A 19,707-nucleotide genomic window follows, 5' to 3' on the forward strand; every position below is an offset into this window, starting at 1 on the left:
CGCACTGTCGATGAACGCAGCGGTTCCAGATAATATGGATGAGCTCTACTCCGATAGCGGGAGGTGCGATGATAAAAAGGAATACAATACAAATATGACGAAGTACATTCTTGAAAATACAAACGAACGCCGCGCCGTAAAAGCGAGCTGATAATAAGGTCTTCTTTCCAGGAGACGTGATGCACAGCCACGACTACAGAGTCCCAGAGATCTTCTCGGGCAAGCGTGTGCTGGTGGTTGGCGCGGGACCTTCGGGGATGGACATAGCTTTGGAAGTCACCAACGTGGCCCATAAAGTCATACTCAGCCATCACTTGAAAGAACAACCCAGAACAGTCTTCCCCGATAACTTGACCCAGAAGCCGGACGTGAAGAGACTTGATGGAAAAAAGGTTCACTTCGCTGATGAAAGTGAAGATGAAGTCGATGTAGTGTTTCTGTGTACTGGTGAGCTATGGGATGTTGTTTTTTTTTACTTTTATCTTTTTTTATTGCTTTTGTAGGTGCGAGCATGCGGCTAACCAGACGTTAAGTAGTCACTGTTACTCATGGACTTGAGCAATGCGAGGAGCACAGCCAAGCCATTACCTATTTTGCCTATTGCTGAAGACTCGTAAAGAACGTGGCAAAAAAGATATCTGGCAACACACTGTCGATAAACGCGGTAGTATCAGGTAGTATGGATTAACTCTGCTCTGGGACCAGGAAGTTGTGATGGTAAAAACGAAATGAAGAGACTTGCACAGCTCTTGGGAGCATTCTCAGTGAAACATGCGGTGTACAACACAAGGAGTCGACAAGGAACCGAAGTCCCTCCGTAGACACAGAGGTTCCAAAGAATCTATGAAAATGGGATTTTATTAGATGTCGTCAAGTCCACCTGTTTTCTCGCTTTAGCTTAATGTGACTCATTAAGGCAGCTCCGGGAACTTTTTTAATTATTATCCCAAAATATTTTTGTGTAAGTTGATTTTACCCCATAGCGAACAAAAAAAAAAACGAAATCGCTTCTTTTTAGCATCTTTCATATTATAGCCCCCGTGATAATTTTGAAAAGAAAACAATAACTAAAAATTTAATTTAAAGATCATTTATTCAATTTATCAATGTAATACCTAGTAATACATAACTGTAATAATAGTGATATATGTAATACATATATACAGATGAGGAAAAACCCATGGACATCGGCAATATCAGTTGTCAGCCAAAGCGCTGTCTACTTCTATCGAAGATCTCACAAATCACCGTTTAAGCTACCGGTATGTTATGGCGCTTAAGCTAAGCAATGCGATTAATAACAACCGCATGGTATATCTATACTAATATTATAAAGCTGAAGAGTTTGTTTGTTTGAACGCGGTAATCTCAGGAACTACTGGACCGATTTGATGAAATTCTTTCAGTGTTAGATAGCCCATTTATCGAGGAATGCTATAGGCTATATAACATCACGCTAAGACCAATACGAGCGTAGCACCAATAAATAATGTTTCAAAATAGGGTTTTTTTTCCCTTTTGAGAGCTTCCGCTGCGTGCGCTGCAGAAATGGTTAAAGTTCGCTAAAATAATGTATGACAGAATTGTTCCCCTTTAAAAGATTTAAAAAAAAATCCGTGAAAGCATATGTCTATATGTTAAGGTTGGCTCACTATAACGTTTTTTATGCTAATCAAATTTGTTCTAAAATAAAGCATTATTTGTGAACTATTCCACGCGGACGAAGTCGCGAGCAAAAGCTAGTTATTTAATCAAGAAACCCGAGCAATACCTGGATCAGTCCCTGGCAAGGACAACCAATGGAGCTTTCAAAAAACGAAAGTCCCACAGACATCTCAAAAGACCTTATGTTTCCAGGATATCTATACAACTTCCCTTTTCTTCACGAGTCTTGTAATATATCCGTGGAAGACAACTGCGTGGAGCCTCTCTACAAGCACCTGGTCAACATCCACCACCCGACCATGTGCTTCATCGGCGTGCCTTACTACGTCTGCGCATTCTCCATGTTTGACTTGCAGGTACCGTCGCAGATCACAGAGAATCTTACAATAATACATGGTTTTTGTGGGATGTAGAACATATTGTGAGATCGCGCCGACTGATTTCTGAAACAGTCGTGCTTTTTTTATTGCTTAGATGGGTGAACGAGCTCACAGCCCACCTGGTGTTAAGTGGTTGCTGGAGCCCATAGACATCTACAGCGTAAATACGCCACCCACCTTGAGATATAAGTTCTTTGGTCTCAAGTATAGTTACAACGATTGCCCCACCCTTCAAACCGAAACGCATTACTGCTTCACAGAAATAGGCAGGGTGGTGGTACCTACCCGTGCGGACTCCCAAGAGGTCCTATCACCAGTAAAAAGTGCTTGCAGGATTACTTGTTGACTTCATCCTCATGTCCCGTGAGACAGAACCTTCAACCGGATCCGATGATTGCATTGCAATAGTTACATTTTACATAAAGTCGTTCGCCGCTTCAATTGAGATCACAATGTTACTGTAAAAATTCACCTAAATCGGTATTTATATTTAATGAGCAGTTCATGTTGTAATTTATGTTTTTTAATTTATAATTTTATCCTGTGTAGTTAATTTTGACTGATTCGGTGGTGCGATTCGGTGTGCCGAGGGTGGTGGGTTCGATTCCCACATCGCACAAACATTGGGCGATGAACATGTTTTTTTTTTGCTCTTTTTCTGGTTGATTATTATCTATGTTTATGTATGTATATATTTAAACGTATATATGTATGTATGTCAGTCTCTGGTATCCATAATACAGGGAATCGTAAATCAGAGTCAGATGACTTTTCGTGATTTGTTCCCAGCTATTTTTATTATCATTAATTAGCGTAATAGAGTAAAGTCTCACGAAAAAATCAAAATGATTTTAGAAAATGACTTGTTAAGATAGAATTTGGCATAAGACATCGTCAGTATGGAGTTTTTTATAAAGAGCTTTATACTAATTAAGTATTTTATGAGCTGATTGAACAAACGACTGTTTGTGTTCATATGACTTTTAATATTCAATATTCAGGTCAGATATTACATACGTTCCATTAACGGGACCTTTAGTCTTCCGTCCACTGAAGAGATGATCGCCCACTGGGAGGAGGAGAAGAAAGACAGAGCTTCGAGGGGATACACGAAACGACAGGCCCACATGATGGGACCCGACCAGGTATTCACACGAACATGTACTGAAAGCTCCTTAAAGCTGCCCGCAACTACTCTTGTACATTTTGCCATCCCGCGGAACCAACTTAACATATACCAGTGTCATAGTTCGAAATAACACAGTTTTAGAAAGAGTTTTTAGTTTTTACTGGTGGTAGGACCTCCTGTGAGTCCGCACTGGTAGCGACCACCACCCTGTCTATTTCTGCCGTGAAGCAGTAATGCGTTTCGGTTTGAAGGGCGGGGCAGCCGTTGTGACTATACTGAGACCTTAGAACTTATATCTCAAGGTGGATCTTCTCAGTGGGTCGCAATTCCGATTCGGTGGTAGATTCAGTGAAGCACTGTTCTTGCTAGGGCGAGTGTTAGCAATTCTCTCAGGTTGAGCCCGTGAGCTCACCTATCCGTCCGGGCGTTGCTGGAATAGCGTCTTAAGCTTCCAGCGAATAGGTAGGGAAATAAACAGACCATAGGGCTTAGAAAATTCTGTCTGAGTCAGTCAACCTATGGTCACACAATATCCTCCATAGTGGTAGGCTGCCTTATGAGTCCGGATAGGCCTGAATGGAAGAAAAGGACATGCCACGCCGGCCTCACCTATTAGGATAAGGGCAAAAAAAAATAAAGCGTTCGCCAGAACAGTTACAAACAGACAATTTCCCAAAAAAAATTTCTAACACTAACAAAAAAAAAACGAAGAAAATCGGTTCACTAACAGTTGAGAAAATGGTACCAAACTGTTTCGTAATTGCCTATTTATTATTATAATTTAGTAAAAGCAATTTGTTTAGCGCTTACTGAAAGGTAGCAACTTATTGTATTACCAGTTTATGTGGGTAAAATCTAACATCCCTTTCATGGCTACGTCACACTTGATCTCCAGGCGAGCTACTACATGTCGTTGTCTGAGGAGTCGGAGACGGTGCCTCTCCCTCCGGTCTTCACGAGCATCCACAACGACAGTAGCCAGAAGTTCTTAGACAACCTCACTAGTTACAGAGATGATGTTTACGAAGTGATTGACGACAAACAATTCGCTTGTTTTCGTCTTCAGAGCGTTTAGCCGCTTGGGAAAGCGGTTTCGTGAACGCCTCTAGGGTTTAGAATCCGATTTCAAACATTAATCGTTGAGTTATTGTCATTTAGGTTTTTCGCGATTCGTGAAAAAAGTTAAAACTAATTGTATCAAATATTGTTACTTTGAACAAGTTGATATAATCGTAGGTACCTACAAAAAACAATAGACCCAAATAATACGTACCTAGTGCTATTGAGAAAAAGGTCCTTACTTTATTAATATTTTTAGACTTAGAAATTTAGGGGGAATAATCTTAATGTTAGTTGATGTTGGTTTAGCTAAATAGTTGGCTTGATGTCGTAGCGCGGAATATATTTTTTACGTCTTGACATGAGAATATTTGAATATTGATATAAAAATGTAGGTAATAACTTACGACAATGCTAAAAAACAATGTTTATCCATTAATTTTGATTTGTGACTTTACAAATAGTTAACTAGGTCAGTCATAGTCATGTCGGAAAAATGCTGTTTTCCTTTAAGCTGTGTATAGGATCTGTGATAATATTAATTTCGGATACATTTTATTGATAATTAATTAATTACTCGTAAGTGAAATCAGTTCAAATAACATTTCAATTAATTTTAAAATTGTATTTAATTTTTATTGCAGACACGAAGTAGAGCATTATTTGACATTGAAACTTATATAATCATGTAATCGGGGGTTTTAATAAAAAATAAACAAACTTTAAAGTACTAAAAAATGTATTGATATTACCCGATATCTGAAATACTGCATACCATAAGTCATCTGATACGTAAATGATATTATGTTTCCAAATCTTCATAATTATAATATTTTTGGTGATACCCTAATGTTGTACGAGCTCATTTTGGATTCACGACAAATAGAAATACTGATACGTATTTCCGTATTATACATGGCTGAATGGTCATCGTTCTCGTCGAATCCGTCGCTTGCGACGAAGGGCTCGGCGAGTAAATTAACCCTCAGACACAGCCCACTGAGTTTCTCGCCGGATCTTCTCAGTGGGTCGCAATTCTGATTCGTTGGTAGATTCAGCGAAGCACTGCTCTTGCTAGGGTTCGTGCTAGCAACGTCGTCAGGTTTGAGCCCCGTGAGCTCACCTGCTAGTTAAGGTTACGCTGAAATAGCCTCTCAAGACTCTCAGCTTAGGTAGAAAAAAAAAAGCATGTACGGGGTCTAGAAACTCTCAACTATATATAGACGTGAACGCCTACAACTGGCTGCCTGTCTCTCCTCTTCCTCCTCGAGCCCGAACTCGCCCACTCGTCCTGACGAAACTGGAACAACCTTCCGACCACCAGCTGTCCTCCCATACCACACAAAAAGCCAGTTCAATTGGCCGCGACCAATCACGGATTCTGATTAGCAGGATACTTATTCCCCTGCAACTCATAATTTCCGTTAAGGTATCTGGGCTCGGGAACTTGCCTAATATCATCACCGTCATACCCAAAACAGAATCAAGTAGGTGTATATGAGTAAATAATCGCTATGACTTGTCCTTCTTCAAAGGAGGCTTGTGGCTTGGCTCTGCCTCTGGCATTACTGATGTCCACGGGCGACGGTAATCACTCACTATCAGGTGGGCCGCATGCTCGCCTGCCTACAAATCTAACTTAAAAAATTAAATATTAATAATACTTTAAAATATTTGTAGCCTAACACGTAATGACCTCGAGGCTTGAATTTTTGATAATCTTAAAACGTAAAAAACGGGAGTTAAACAGATTTTCAGTGCATATTTTGTAAGTTATAAGCTTAAACCTCTGAATGCCACAACATTAGCACAATGCTTAATTAATATTACTAGTAGTCCCTCAGTAGTTAAAATTCGAATAAAATTAATTGAAATTATAAGTTTGAACATTATTATTATGGTTCTATTGTCAAAGACTAAAGGTAGGCAGCGGCTTAGCTCTGCCCCTGGCATTGCTGACGTCCATGAGCGACGGTGACCACTTACCATCAGGTGGGCCGTATGCTCGTCTGCCTACAAAGGCAATAAAAAAAACATACTTCTATAATCCCAGATTTCGCCAAGACTACACTATAGGCAAATGATATTATAGTTGAACAATATTAACCTATTGTCAAATTGACCACAGACTTTAAGTAATATCAAAAGTTTAAGCAGTAACAGTAAACAAAAAGTAATGCGTGTGTCAAATACCTACATACATGGTAGTGTGTATAATGTTTTTTTTATTCATTTAATGTATTTTTTATGCATAATTTAATAATGATATTAGCATTTAGCACTCCTTCTCTATATTCTCAATAAGTGTGGGAAATTTTATACTGAGACCTTAGAACTTATATCTCAAGGTGGATCTTCTCAGTGGGTCGCAATTCCGATTCGGTGGTAGATTCAGTGAAGCACTGTTCTTGCTAGGGCGAGTGTTAGCAATTCTCTCAGGTTGAGCCCGTGAGCTCACCTATCCGTCCGGGCGTTGCTGGAATAGCGTCTTAAGCTTCCAGCGAATAGGTAGGGAAATAAACAGACCATAGGGCTTAGAAAATTCTGTCTGAGTCAGTCAACCTATGGTCACACAATATCCTCCATAGTGGTAGGCTGCCTTATGAGTCCGGATAGGCCTGAATGGAAGAAAAGGACATGCCACGCCGGCCTCACCTATTAGGATAAGGGCAAAAAAAAATAAAGCGTTCGCCAGAACAGTTACAAACAGACAATTTCCCAAAAAAAATTTCTAACACTAACAAAAAAAAAACGAAGAAAATCGGTTCACTAACAGTTGAGAAAATGGTACCAAACTGTTTCGTAATTGCCTATTTATTATTATAATTTAGTAAAAGCAATTTGTTTAGCGCTTACTGAAAGGTAGCAACTTATTGTATTACCAGTTTATGTGGGTAAAATCTAACATCCCTTTCATGGCTACGTCACACTTGATCTCCAGGCGAGCTACTACATGTCGTTGTCTGAGGAGTCGGGGACGGTGCCTCTCCCTCCGGTCTTCACGAGCATCCACAACGACAGTAGCCAGAAGTTCTTAGACAACCTCACTAGTTACAGAGATGATGTTTACGAAGTGATTGACGACAAACAATTCGCTTGTTTTCGTCTTCAGAGCGTTTAGCCGCTTGGGAAAGCGGTTTCGTGAACGCCTCTAGGGTTTAGAATCCGATTTCAAACATTAATCGTTGAGTTATTGTCATTTAGGTTTTTCGCGATTCGTGAAAAAAGTTAAAACTAATTGTATCAAATATTGTTACTTTGAACAAGTTGATATAATCGTAGGTACCTACAAAAAACAATAGACCCAAATAATACGTACCTAGTGCTATTGAGAAAAAGGTCCTTACTTTATTAATATTTTTAGACTTAGAAATTTAGGGGGAATAATCTTAATGTTAGTTGATGTTGGTTTAGCTAAATAGTTGGCTTGATGTCGTAGCGCGGAATATATTTTTTACGTCTTGACATGAGAATATTTGAATATTGATATAAAAATGTAGGTAATAACTTACGACAATGCTAAAAAACAATGTTTATCCATTAATTTTGATTTGTGACTTTACAAATAGTTAACTAGGTCAGTCATAGTCATGTCGGAAAAATGCTGTTTTCCTTTAAGCTGTGTATAGGATCTGTGATAATATTAATTTCGGATACATTTTATTGATAATTAATTAATTACTCGTAAGTGAAATCAGTTCAAATAACATTTCAATTAATTTTAAAATTGTATTTAATTTTTATTGCAGACACGAAGTAGAGCATTATTTGACATTGAAACTTATATAATCATGTAATCGGGGGTTTTAATAAAAAATAAACAAACTTTAAAGTACTAAAAAATGTATTGATATTACCCGATATCTGAAATACTGCATACCATAAGTCATCTGATACGTAAATGATATTATGTTTCCAAATCTTCATAATTATAATATTTTTGGTGATACCCTAATGTTGTACGAGCTCATTTTGGATTCACGACAAATAGAAATACTGATACGTATTTCCGTATTATACATGGCTGAATGGTCATCGTTCTCGTCGAATCCGTCGCTTGCGACGAAGGGCTCGGCGAGTAAATTAACCCTCAGACACAGCCCACTGAGTTTCTCGCCGGATCTTCTCAGTGGGTCGCAATTCTGATTCGTTGGTAGATTCAGCGAAGCACTGCTCTTGCTAGGGTTCGTGCTAGCAACGTCGTCAGGTTTGAGCCCCGTGAGCTCACCTGCTAGTTAAGGTTACGCTGAAATAGCCTCTCAAGACTCTCAGCTTAGGTAGAAAAAAAAAAGCATGTACGGGGTCTAGAAACTCTCAACTATATATAGACGTGAACGCCTACAACTGGCTGCCTGTCTCTCCTCTTCCTCCTCGAGCCCGAACTCGCCCACTCGTCCTGACGAAACTGGAACAACCTTCCGACCACCAGCTGTCCTCCCATACCACACAAAAAGCCAGTTCAATTGGCCGCGACCAATCACGGATTCTGATTAGCAGGATACTTATTCCCCTGCAACTCATAATTTCCGTTAAGGTATCTGGGCTCGGGAACTTGCCTAATATCATCACCGTCATACCCAAAACAGAATCAAGTAGGTGTATATGAGTAAATAATCGCTATGACTTGTCCTTCTTCAAAGGAGGCTTGTGGCTTGGCTCTGCCTCTGGCATTACTGATGTCCACGGGCGACGGTAATCACTCACTATCAGGTGGGCCGCATGCTCGCCTGCCTACAAATCTAACTTAAAAAATTAAATATTAATAATACTTTAAAATATTTGTAGCCTAACACGTAATGACCTCGAGGCTTGAATTTTTGATAATCTTAAAACGTAAAAAACGGGAGTTAAACAGATTTTCAGTGCATATTTTGTAAGTTATAAGCTTAAACCTCTGAATGCCACAACATTAGCACAATGCTTAATTAATATTACTAGTAGTCCCTCAGTAGTTAAAATTCGAATAAAATTAATTGAAATTATAAGTTTGAACATTATTATTATGGTTCTATTGTCAAAGACTAAAGGTAGGCAGCGGCTTAGCTCTGCCCCTGGCATTGCTGACGTCCATGAGCGACGGTGACCACTTACCATCAGGTGGGCCGTATGCTCGTCTGCCTACAAAGGCAATAAAAAAAACATACTTCTATAATCCCAGATTTCGCCAAGACTACACTATAGGCAAATGATATTATAGTTGAACAATATTAACCTATTGTCAAATTGACCACAGACTTTAAGTAATATCAAAAGTTTAAGCAGTAACAGTAAACAAAAAGTAATGCGTGTGTCAAATACCTACATACATGGTAGTGTGTATAATGTTTTTTTTATTCATTTAATGTATTTTTTATGCATAATTTAATAATGATATTAGCATTTAGCACTCCTTCTCTATATTCTCAATAAGTGTGGGAAATTTTATACTCCTCCGATCGCGCAATTTTCGTAAAAAGGGGTACAATGTTTTTACTTCACGTATATAGATTATGATCTTCAAGTTGTAAAATAAAAGACAAACGTATTCAATTGTTTATTTTCTAAATAATGAATCGATGGTTACATAATAACACTTAGATTACAATAAAAATTAAGGTACAATACTTAATTATGTTAACATTTTTCAAAAAAAGATGATTTAAACACAATTTTTTTATTGATTTGTTTGAGAACGAAATTAAAACTGAATGAGTTTGCGGCTCAGACCTTGTGCTTTAAAGCCGATCCGGTAGTAGATTCATTTGCTAAGCAGCTGCTCTTGAGTTGTTAGGTCTCCTTCGGAGGCGCTCGGGCAGCTGTTAGCACCTCTCCTTGCTGAGCCTTTGCTCGCCCACCTGTCCTGGTGAAACTGGAAAGGCCTCCGGACCACCAGTAATGACTCAATCAAAAAAAAAAACTTTGTGCTTTAAAGCTTGAGGTAGTCAAATAGCCTGCCTGTATACGATACTGAAATTAATGGGTATTCCTAAATTTTTTAAACCGTGTAAAAAAAACGAAAATAAATTACCAATCAGTTTCAACCTTACCTATTACGTACAACATAAGTGTATTCGTAAATATGTACGAAGTATTATCCAAAATCTAGGATATAGAAATATATTAGTTGAAACTTAAATATCTGACAATTCATACGCATCGCGTTTTCCAAACAAAAACCTTGTTGTATGAACAACTGTAGGTACTTATTACCTTATAAATGTTGGGTTGAAAACATAATATAAATTTCATTAACATCACTAATAATAAAATAAATTGACTACTTACTAAAGAAACTGACAAATTGACTAGATACCTGTATACTAAAGATTATTCGGTAAAATCCTATTAAAAAACTTAACAAAATGCATAAATGTTTCGGATTCTTTAAAAATACATCACTAATATGCTTGGAATAATAGAACTTACGAAGCAAAAATGAACAGAAACTAAAAACGAATTGAAAACTGAACAATCTCGTTCACTATTTGAAATAGCTTTGAAATATATTTTATTTGTTGTTTCTTTCATGAAAATTTAATAAATATTATTATTTAACACCGTTTCACCAACAAACAACTAGTGAACAGTATGCTAACGAGTCGAAATCCACTTAAGCAATGAGCATTGTTCGTACAATAGTAGGTACCTACTGTATCGTTCTCTTCATTATTGACTTCCACATTTCATCATAAATATTTATGTGTTTATGTTCCAATAACTTTATCTTGATATAAACATAATGAGCCTATTAATTCATAATGAGAATTTATTATTTATTTATGTTGATATTACGTAATAAATTCTAAAAAGGAACGTTTGCTTATTAAATTATGTTCTTGCAAATGCAGTGTAGTGCCTGTATATTTTTTTTATGTGAGTTCGGTCTCGTTGTAACTGTTCTGTTGAAAAATATCCGAAACGTCGAAATATAAAATGAACAAAATAAAGAACTGCGTCTTGCTTATCTCAGACGCTTAATAAAATGTACTTACGTAACAAGAACACAAAACGGGAATCCTAATTGTATTTAACGATGAAAAGTAATTCCAATAGGGAATCAATTTAAGACTCCGCGGTACAGTAATCAGATCAGTGTGCTTAGTGCGAGTTTTTTAATGTTCTCGATAGCGTAAAAAATAACTCATATTTGTATGGAATGGGATCGTCTGCCTACGATTGCCCACTGAGTTTCTCGCCGGATCTTCTCAGTGGGTCGCGTTTCCGATCCGGTGGTAGATTCTGCGAAGCACGGCTCTTGCTAGGGTTCGTGTTAGCATCGTCATCAGGTTTGAGCCCCGTGAGCTCACCTACTAGCCACGGTTACGCTGAAATAGCCTCTAAAGGCTTTCAGCTTAGGTAGGAAAAAAAAAAAAAACTTCCTACGTTTGCCGCTAGGGGCGCTGTTCCAACTGCATACAAAATTGGATTAGCTTATACGCTATCAAAAACGTTAAAAAACTCGCACTAAGCAGACAGTACTCAACGAAACTACAAAACGATTAATTGATTTCTTTTTAACGGACTTAAAAAAGAGAAGGTTTTATATTCAATGATTTTTATGTACATACGTAATAATACATAATATGTTCACACAGTTTTCCACTGCTTGTCAACCGATCCTATTATTTTTATTGTGTTACCTACGGTAGATTTTCATTACGTTACTACTTAATACCAAATGTCTCTATTCTATTGGAACTCTGGTATTTAAGTTTATAAACATAATTATGGAGTATGAGGAATATGTTGCACTTATTCTTTAACTTTGTTAAGATAAAAGTAAATGACGAGTCACATCCACATTACACGTACACGGTACACGTTGTAAACAAAACTGGTTTTAAAAAATGTGTCCATATTATTTCTTTGTGGAAAAATGGTGATCAACCTATCATAATTAGCATCCTATGTAGATTACTTTTAAGATTTTGTTGATGATGGTGTCTGGAAGCCTACTAATAAACGAAAAACCAAACCAACCAAACCAAATTCAATATTTAATTTTGTTTCAGGAAAAAACAAAACTGAATTAAATTTCTGTTTCAGGAAAAATACTACGCATCGCTGGCTACGGAAGCGGGCACGAAATCCCTGCCGTCGGTGTTGACGAAGATCCGAGAGGAAAGCTCCATTAGGTTTCTGCACAATCTGAAGCACTACCGACAGGACGTGTACAAAATCATCGACGACAACACTTATGAGATTGTAAACGACGCTGCTAGATAAATCTGTTGAAATTAGGCTGTAGACAATATTAGGCTCTAGACAAAATAAGTATAATTCATATTTTAGGTGAAATTAACGATTGACGCCTCCGGCCGGCTTATCGGCTGTCAAAATTGCGTATGACTTTTTGTTAGGTATATGAAAGATAGAGGTAAGGAGAACCGTCCATGTGAGAGAAGCTTGAAAAAGTGTCTCACTTTCAGCACTAAATAACAGTTCAAAAATCCTCCAGAATGGCGCTAGCATAGGCACAGGGTATGATATAAATTGAGCAGTTGTTAACTGATTAAAGTATGCTGAGTTAGGAAATTTATTTAATGACTGGGGTATAGTGACAGTGTAATATACCTACAAGACCTCACATGTTTACGTAGTCCAAACTAATTTCGTCAATATAACCTAAAATTTATTGCTACAGTGGTGGTAAAACGTGGAGACGTCGAATGCATTTTCTTATCAGCTTTAAATAAAATACTTTTTGTGATTTTGTAGTGCTTACAGTTCTTTCGTCCTTTTTTTATCTCTCTATCTTATTCTAATAACTTTCAGGGCCTTTTTTTAAATTTACCCGGTAGCTACTGTAGCGCCACCCTTATTTAGCAGATTTTAACGGACACTTCTTACACACAGAGACGGTTCTCCTTATCTCTACCCTCAATAGTTAGGCACATAGGTACCTTTACGCTGAATGCGCTATTTGAAATTTCAAATAACTAATTAAATGAAGAGCTCAAAGAGTAGGTATGTAACACTACATTTAGAAGACCGTTACAGCATAATATTTAAAGTTATTAAACTCTAGACACGTTGTGCACAGTTACGTATCCAAAGTGTTTTTACATACATTTTTAATTGTATTAATACAATTTTTTTAAATTAGTAAACTGTTATTTATTAGACAAAGCTAAATAAATTCTACTCTGAAATATGTACAAATCGGTACCGACATTGTAGACATTCGTGGGCAAATAAACTCTGAGACAAACGCAAACAACTGTATATTTACGTTTTTAATACTTGTATTGTCTGTAATTGAGCGTGTTATAACCACTTACAGGTTAGTAGGTATTCATCCTGGCCGTCTCTGCCGCATAACAATAAAGCCTCCTGCTTATTTCTGCCGCATTGCAGGCCATGATAGCCCTTACCTTATTATAAATAAGACCTAGAGCAGATATCTCCGAGTTGTTGGCAGGCATGATACTTATCATTAAGTTATCTATGGTATTATCTATCCCATCTCAAATATAAAGGTATAAATTGCAATCTTATTTAGAAAGTATATTTATGATTTTCAGTAAACATTTAATATTGAGGTAACCATGAACTTGCTTGCCAATTCAAATAAGTATAGCTTTTATGTGAATTAATAATTAATGAATTTATTAATATGAAAGATAATTTTACATCATATATAATTTATTATACAATTATATATTTTCTAAAAAAAGCTGCTCTGTTTTAAATTACAAAATAGGTAATTCTAATGAGTTAAGTTCTAATGAAATACAAATTTACCTTTGTGTTTTTTATCAAATGTTATTTATATTTAAAACATATTACCTACTATGAATTATAAAATTCCTTTTTGAAAATAAACTTTAAGTCAGTGCATACTATTTGAATATCAATGACTTCAAAAGCTGTTTGATTCATTCACTTCCCTAGCTCTCAACTTAAAGTTAGCTGACACTGGTCACTGTTGGCTTTTCTTGTTGCCAAAACAGGCATAATACTATACAGTTCTTATGACAAGGGTAAAACTGCAGTTGCAAAGAACTGTAAAACATAAACTTTGAAAGATAAATTTTAGACTCATTGGTGCAGTGGTTAGCGCTCCTGACTGTTGTGGATTCCATTTCTGTATTGTATTATTGAGGGCGTACTATATTACAGTGGCGAACAATTGGAGAAGCCTATGTCCAGCAGTGGACTGCTATGGGCTGATGATGATGATGATGATGATTACTGAGGGTACTTGTTCTCCTTTTAATAAAAGGATTGCTAAGTGCGGGTTGTATATAGACAGATACACAATGAATACTGACTTTTTACCCAACATATGTGCTTAAGTTCATAATCACTACATAGTATAAAACAGTCGCTTTCTCTGTCCCTATGTATGCTTAAATCTTTAAAACTACGCAACGGATTTTGATGCGGTTTTTTTTAATAGATAGAGTGATTGAAGACGAAGGTTTATATGTATAATAACATTTACTGGTGGTAGGACCTCTTGTGAGTCCGCACGGGTAGGTACCACCGCCCCACCTATTTCTGCCGTGAAGCAGTAATGCGTTTCGGTTTGAAGGGTGGGGCAGCCGTTGTAACTATACTGAGACCTTAGAACTTATATCTCAAGGTGTGTGGCGCATTTACGCTGTAGATGTCTATGGGCTCCAGTAACCACTTAACACCAGGTGGGCTGTGAGCTCGTCCACACATCTAAGCAACAAAAAAAAACCCATTAAATAGTGGAGAAATCAATAATAAATTACAGTTTCCGAAGCGAAGCGAGGGCGAGTCGCTATTTGAATAATAAAACATAATAATTCCCACACCAGATAGACATGCACATATTGTAAAAAATTGTTTACTTTGTCCTGGGTGTTTAGTAGCTTTTCTTATCTAGGTAAAGGTTGGTAAAGTAAATAAATAAAACTCCATAGTTCAGCCAAAAATATTATTTATTTATTTAAGCGTATTTTAATTTATATATATATATATCTATATAATATGATACCGATATATATATTATTATATCTTTAAATCTAATTTAATGGCTCCATTTCAAAATCCATAGAAAGCAAACTTTTTTCAAATAACGGGAATAATAGTGCATAGTAATAATGTGCGACAATACTTTCAATGAGAGCTCTTGGTAGAAATTTTACTTTTGCGGTGTCGTCTTCAGCAAAAAAACATACTACAATGCATACAGCTCTGCAATGCCACTTTGTTTTTATAAAATTGTTGCACGACCTACTAAAGTGTCTTAATATGATATTTCGAACCTCGATTTTGCCAGTATCCTCCTGGCCTTCACGGGTGAGTGAGAGAACGGTAGTAATTTAAACTCACCCCTCGCACGACTTAGGATATTCCAATCGCATCACTGTCGCAATAAACGATTGTTTTAACTGACATCTTAAAAGAAGGAGCCTCTCAAGCAGACTTTAATTTTTAATTCCCGTTATTTTTTGATTTACAAGTCTGCGGAATCTTCTAGAATTACAACCCTTTACGGTATGTATATATAGAGGGCCAGTTACATCATAATTTTTGTACTTACGAGTTCTATAATAGTTAAAAATAAAGGTATCATTTTTCACATTTCGTTTCGACAATACAAAAATATCTGATTTTTTTTTTATATATTTTTTTTCTATATAATGTAATTATTTTTCTCCAATTCGTCTCACTGAGTGTGGGGCTCAGGAATATTTATTATTATTTTTGTGGAAGATTTTTTGCAAGTAACTGTGACAATATATTTGTTTCATATGTCCGTTGTCCAATTCTACAATTAAACATTAAAAATAAAGATTATTTTTTTTCTTAATATGCAACAACTAAGGAGACTATTTTTTATGTAATATTACTTGTAAGATATAATAATCATACATACGATAATATCAAAAACAAAACTGAATATTATATTATAGTTTAAATGAAATGGCATTGTTAGTTATGAATGAAGGATTGCCGAAAAAACAACAATTCCGCTCAACGTCCAACAGTATTACCTCACACGATGACACGCCGTTGCCCAGTGACGCTTTGTTTTGTTTTTCAAGGATACTATTTAATTAGAGTCCTGGGATCAATCTAAAAGACTCCAGGAATAGACACCGATCAGAACCTACTCAAAAACTAGAGTCATCAGGGATTAACTGAATTAACATGATCACAATTTTTTTGTGAAAAAGTGATGATTTATTTATATGGATAATTTAGAAAAGTTTTTAAAGACCGATGATGTCATACCGTGGGTTAGGATCGATTCTTTAGTAAGCTGGTTCGTCCAACTTCGTTTTGTAGGTTGCAATATTTACTGAATCCCTGTTATTCATATCGAAATTAGTTTAAGCAAATCTTAATTTTGTTGACCAGCCATTACTGATCATATTTGATTACCACTAAAACACAGCGTAAAGTCTACAAATTTGGCTTTTTGTTTATGATAGTGAAAAACAAAACGCCACACCTCGATGTTGCCACTCATATAAAACATGCTACCATTTAGTAGTTTTTTTTCCCCCAAGGTTGGCCGCGTCGTACAAAACCTACCCTATCCTATCGTTGGTCGACCTAACTACATTCCCTGTCATGTCAGTCCCATTTATAGCGATATGAAAATGAATAGGGCCGATACCCTGTTAGAAATAAGTATAAAGTACATATTTTTAGAAATTAAATATTCAGTGTTGTAACTTTAAATTAAAATAATAATGCAAATTCAGCTTTAAGAATCACACTTTGAAATGATTACTCATTTTTGCAGTTTAATGATGTTTTAATTTTAAAACATTACAACACTGAAAACTAAAAAAAAAATAGGTATAAAAATGGCAACAATTCATAAAAAGTACAAGCAGACACAGTTTAATATAAATCCCGCAACTTAACCCTAGCAAATATCAACTTTGTAATAAAATTCAAAGTTGAAACACCGTCATCCCACAAAGTAAATACAACAAGTTGTTTCTTATTTTAAAAATCTAAATAAAACTACAAATTTTTATTTCTATTTACATTTAACTGAAGCGAAATAAATGATTTTCTTTAAACGTCTAGCACCATTTTAAATTGTACACGACAATTATAAAATTATGAAACAAAAAAAAATATATGTTCAGTGTAAAATAATAGTTATAACAAACAGTAACTCTGCGGTGTTCAAAAGTTAAAATTTCAAATTAGACAAATGACTTAAAAAAAATCCACTAGTTAATTTTGATTCGACTAGTCACAACTTTATTGCAATTAAATATATGTATATATATTAAAAGAAGAATACCGTATACGTACGTATGACAACAAATTAACTTTAATACTATGTAATTAGTAGTTAAACACACGTGAAATGAGATTGCAACACTTCGAACGCACAACGTTTTACGTCCTTATTGTTTCGTTCGATTAAAACGAGACAGGCGACGTTCCAAAGTATCATGATTGTTTTTTTTTTACAGCACTGTCGTGACTTGAGACACTGCCTTATATTTGCACTGTCCATTTCCTTCACTGCACTCTATACACTGCACAGTCAATTTTTGCACATTCACTCTCGAATTTCCAATTTCTTCAAAGCGTGCCTTTTCTCAAATATCATTGTATTATTTTTACACTGTCACTTTTTTCAATACGATTTCAAAACACTGATTTTATTTTTAAAATCAATTCTTCCAACTTACGACAAGTACTCGATGGCTCAGATTAAAAACGAAAATTATCTCTGTTTTTGTTCTGTCGAATATTTTAGACATAATTCGTATGCACTGCGAATTTTCTTTTGTTTATTACAAGATATGTTTAGTAGCTTTTGCTCTAAATTCTACTTTACAGTGTTGAAAGTGGAAGTGTACACAATTCTACTTCAGTTTATTTGAAAAATTTATGAACTACTAAAATTTTGTAAAACTTTATTAATTCAGCTTTTTTAAAAATTCGGCTTTTGGAAAACCATATATTTTTTGTTTTGTACAAAATTAGGAAGATCTTTCACATTATTTAAGAATTGTATCAAGTTCTCTGTATCCTTCTAATCAATATCTCAGAGTTATGTTTAAGCAATCAAATTTAAACAATAGAAAACTAATGTTTAAATCTAAAAAACTATTAACCTGCACTAACTACTAAACTGCAGTTACTCGAATTATGCATTTCATTATTTGAGTCTGTCATAAAAACAAAATATTTTTTAAATAAAATAAATAATTAGTTTTCTCTTAATTTAGTATAATCATAGTAACGAAACTCGTAATGGATAATTATTATTTATCCATTTGCCCCATAGTAAATTATTACGTTATTCATAAAGCCATAATGTTTCGCTACCAGGCTTTCATAACAATGTCGGAAGCTTGATTTCTCCTTTTTCTGACATAAATTCGCCAATTAATTAATTCAACACTCAAACAGACTTTATTTCGACAGTAGAGTACTAGGCTCCCATGACAAGCTAGGAGGTGGATGGATTCGCAAACGGAATGTCCGGTTCCATTCTCAAAGTCTGCTGCGTGGGGTCGTAGTGACCGGCCAAGTAGTAAACGTCATTGTTGTCGTAAACCGTGCTGTACTTGACCGGGTCGTCGCCCATGCGCTCCTGGTACTGAGCAAGCGGCAGCACCTCACATTTATGAGAAATCGTCTGAACATCGTTCTCATCTGTGTGCGGGGATTCGAACAATCCGCCCTGAAACATAATTTAATTGTTGAGAGATTAGCTTTTTAATACGTTTTTATTAGCTTCACGCGTATGTATGCTTGTAACGGAATCATTGAACATGATTTTGACCCCTCATTACTCAAATTATTATCTCATTAACATTAATTTGTGGAAATTTGGTATACTTATTAAGGACAGATGACAATTCAATATTTAAAAAAAAAGAAAAAATTGAAATTCAACAAAAAAATGAATAATAAATAATAGTTTAAAAAAACTAAAAAAAAATTAGTGTAAATTATTTTATTGTAAAAAAGCGTGGGGTGCTTTTTAGAATATTATCAAAATAAGCCTTCTATTCATATCTGTTCATAAAATATTTATAACTACTGATACCATGCACCCAACGCTTTTTTTACAATAAAATCATTTTTTCTTACACTATTTTTAATGCAAATTTATTAAGATTATCTATTTTTAATGGCATTTTCTATAAACCGTATTTTTTTTGTTTTTTTAAACTATTATTTATTGTAATTGTAACGAGACTGGTGAGAGTGAAAGTTATTGTGACAGCTTCAATTTAGGTTTCTCTTAGTACAGCGCTATCTATTGAGCATATAAGGAGATATAAATAGAGCGCCATCTATTGTAAATATGTGAGAACTCACTGGATACTGGAGGGTTTGTGTACATAGAGGAGTCTCCTCAGGGTGGTAGAACCAGGCGACTCTGACGGCCATCGCCCCTCGAGCCTGCCAGAGCGCCAGGACTCTGCCGATGTAGGGCCGGTCGGCGCGGCCTGTCGACAGGAACACCGCCGACTCTCCAACCTGATATGAAGGAAACGCCATAGGAAACTCGATTTTGTTTTTGGA

General features: G+C 35.8%; 2 protein-coding genes across 7 annotated transcripts in view; one reads left to right on the plus strand and one right to left on the minus strand.

Moving 5' to 3' along the window:
* FMO3 (flavin-dependent monooxygenase FMO3) overlaps positions 1-14,080 on the plus strand; it is a 37,042-nt gene extending 22,962 nt beyond the window's left edge. For 2 of the 3 annotated variants that reach the window (XM_038016623.2, XM_038016624.2), the window contains exons 5-8: positions 172-447; positions 1,858-2,021; positions 3,047-3,190; positions 12,259-14,080. In XM_038016623.2, coding sequence (XP_037872551.1) covers positions 172-447; positions 1,858-2,021; positions 3,047-3,190; positions 12,259-12,438 — 764 coding nt within the window. In that variant the 3' untranslated portion in view covers positions 12,439-14,080. 3 annotated transcript variants of the gene reach the window in all.
* Positions 14,081-15,107: 1,027 nt separating this feature from the next.
* Positions 15,108-19,707, minus strand: part of LOC105842657 (protein winged eye) — a 106,079-nt gene continuing 101,479 nt past the window's right edge. For all 4 annotated transcript variants that reach the window (XM_038017000.2, XM_062673452.1, XM_038016998.2 and 1 more), the window contains 2 exons: positions 19,501-19,662; positions 15,108-18,856 (listed from right to left, as the gene is read on the minus strand). In XM_038017000.2, coding sequence (XP_037872928.1) covers positions 18,623-18,856; positions 19,501-19,662 — 396 coding nt within the window. In that variant the 3' untranslated portion in view covers positions 15,108-18,622. The remainder of the gene's footprint in view (positions 18,857-19,500; positions 19,663-19,707) is intronic.

Source organism: Bombyx mori, chromosome 17 (genome assembly GCF_030269925.1).
Source record: "Bombyx mori chromosome 17, ASM3026992v2".
Taxonomy (NCBI): Eukaryota; Metazoa; Arthropoda; class Insecta; order Lepidoptera; family Bombycidae; genus Bombyx; species Bombyx mori.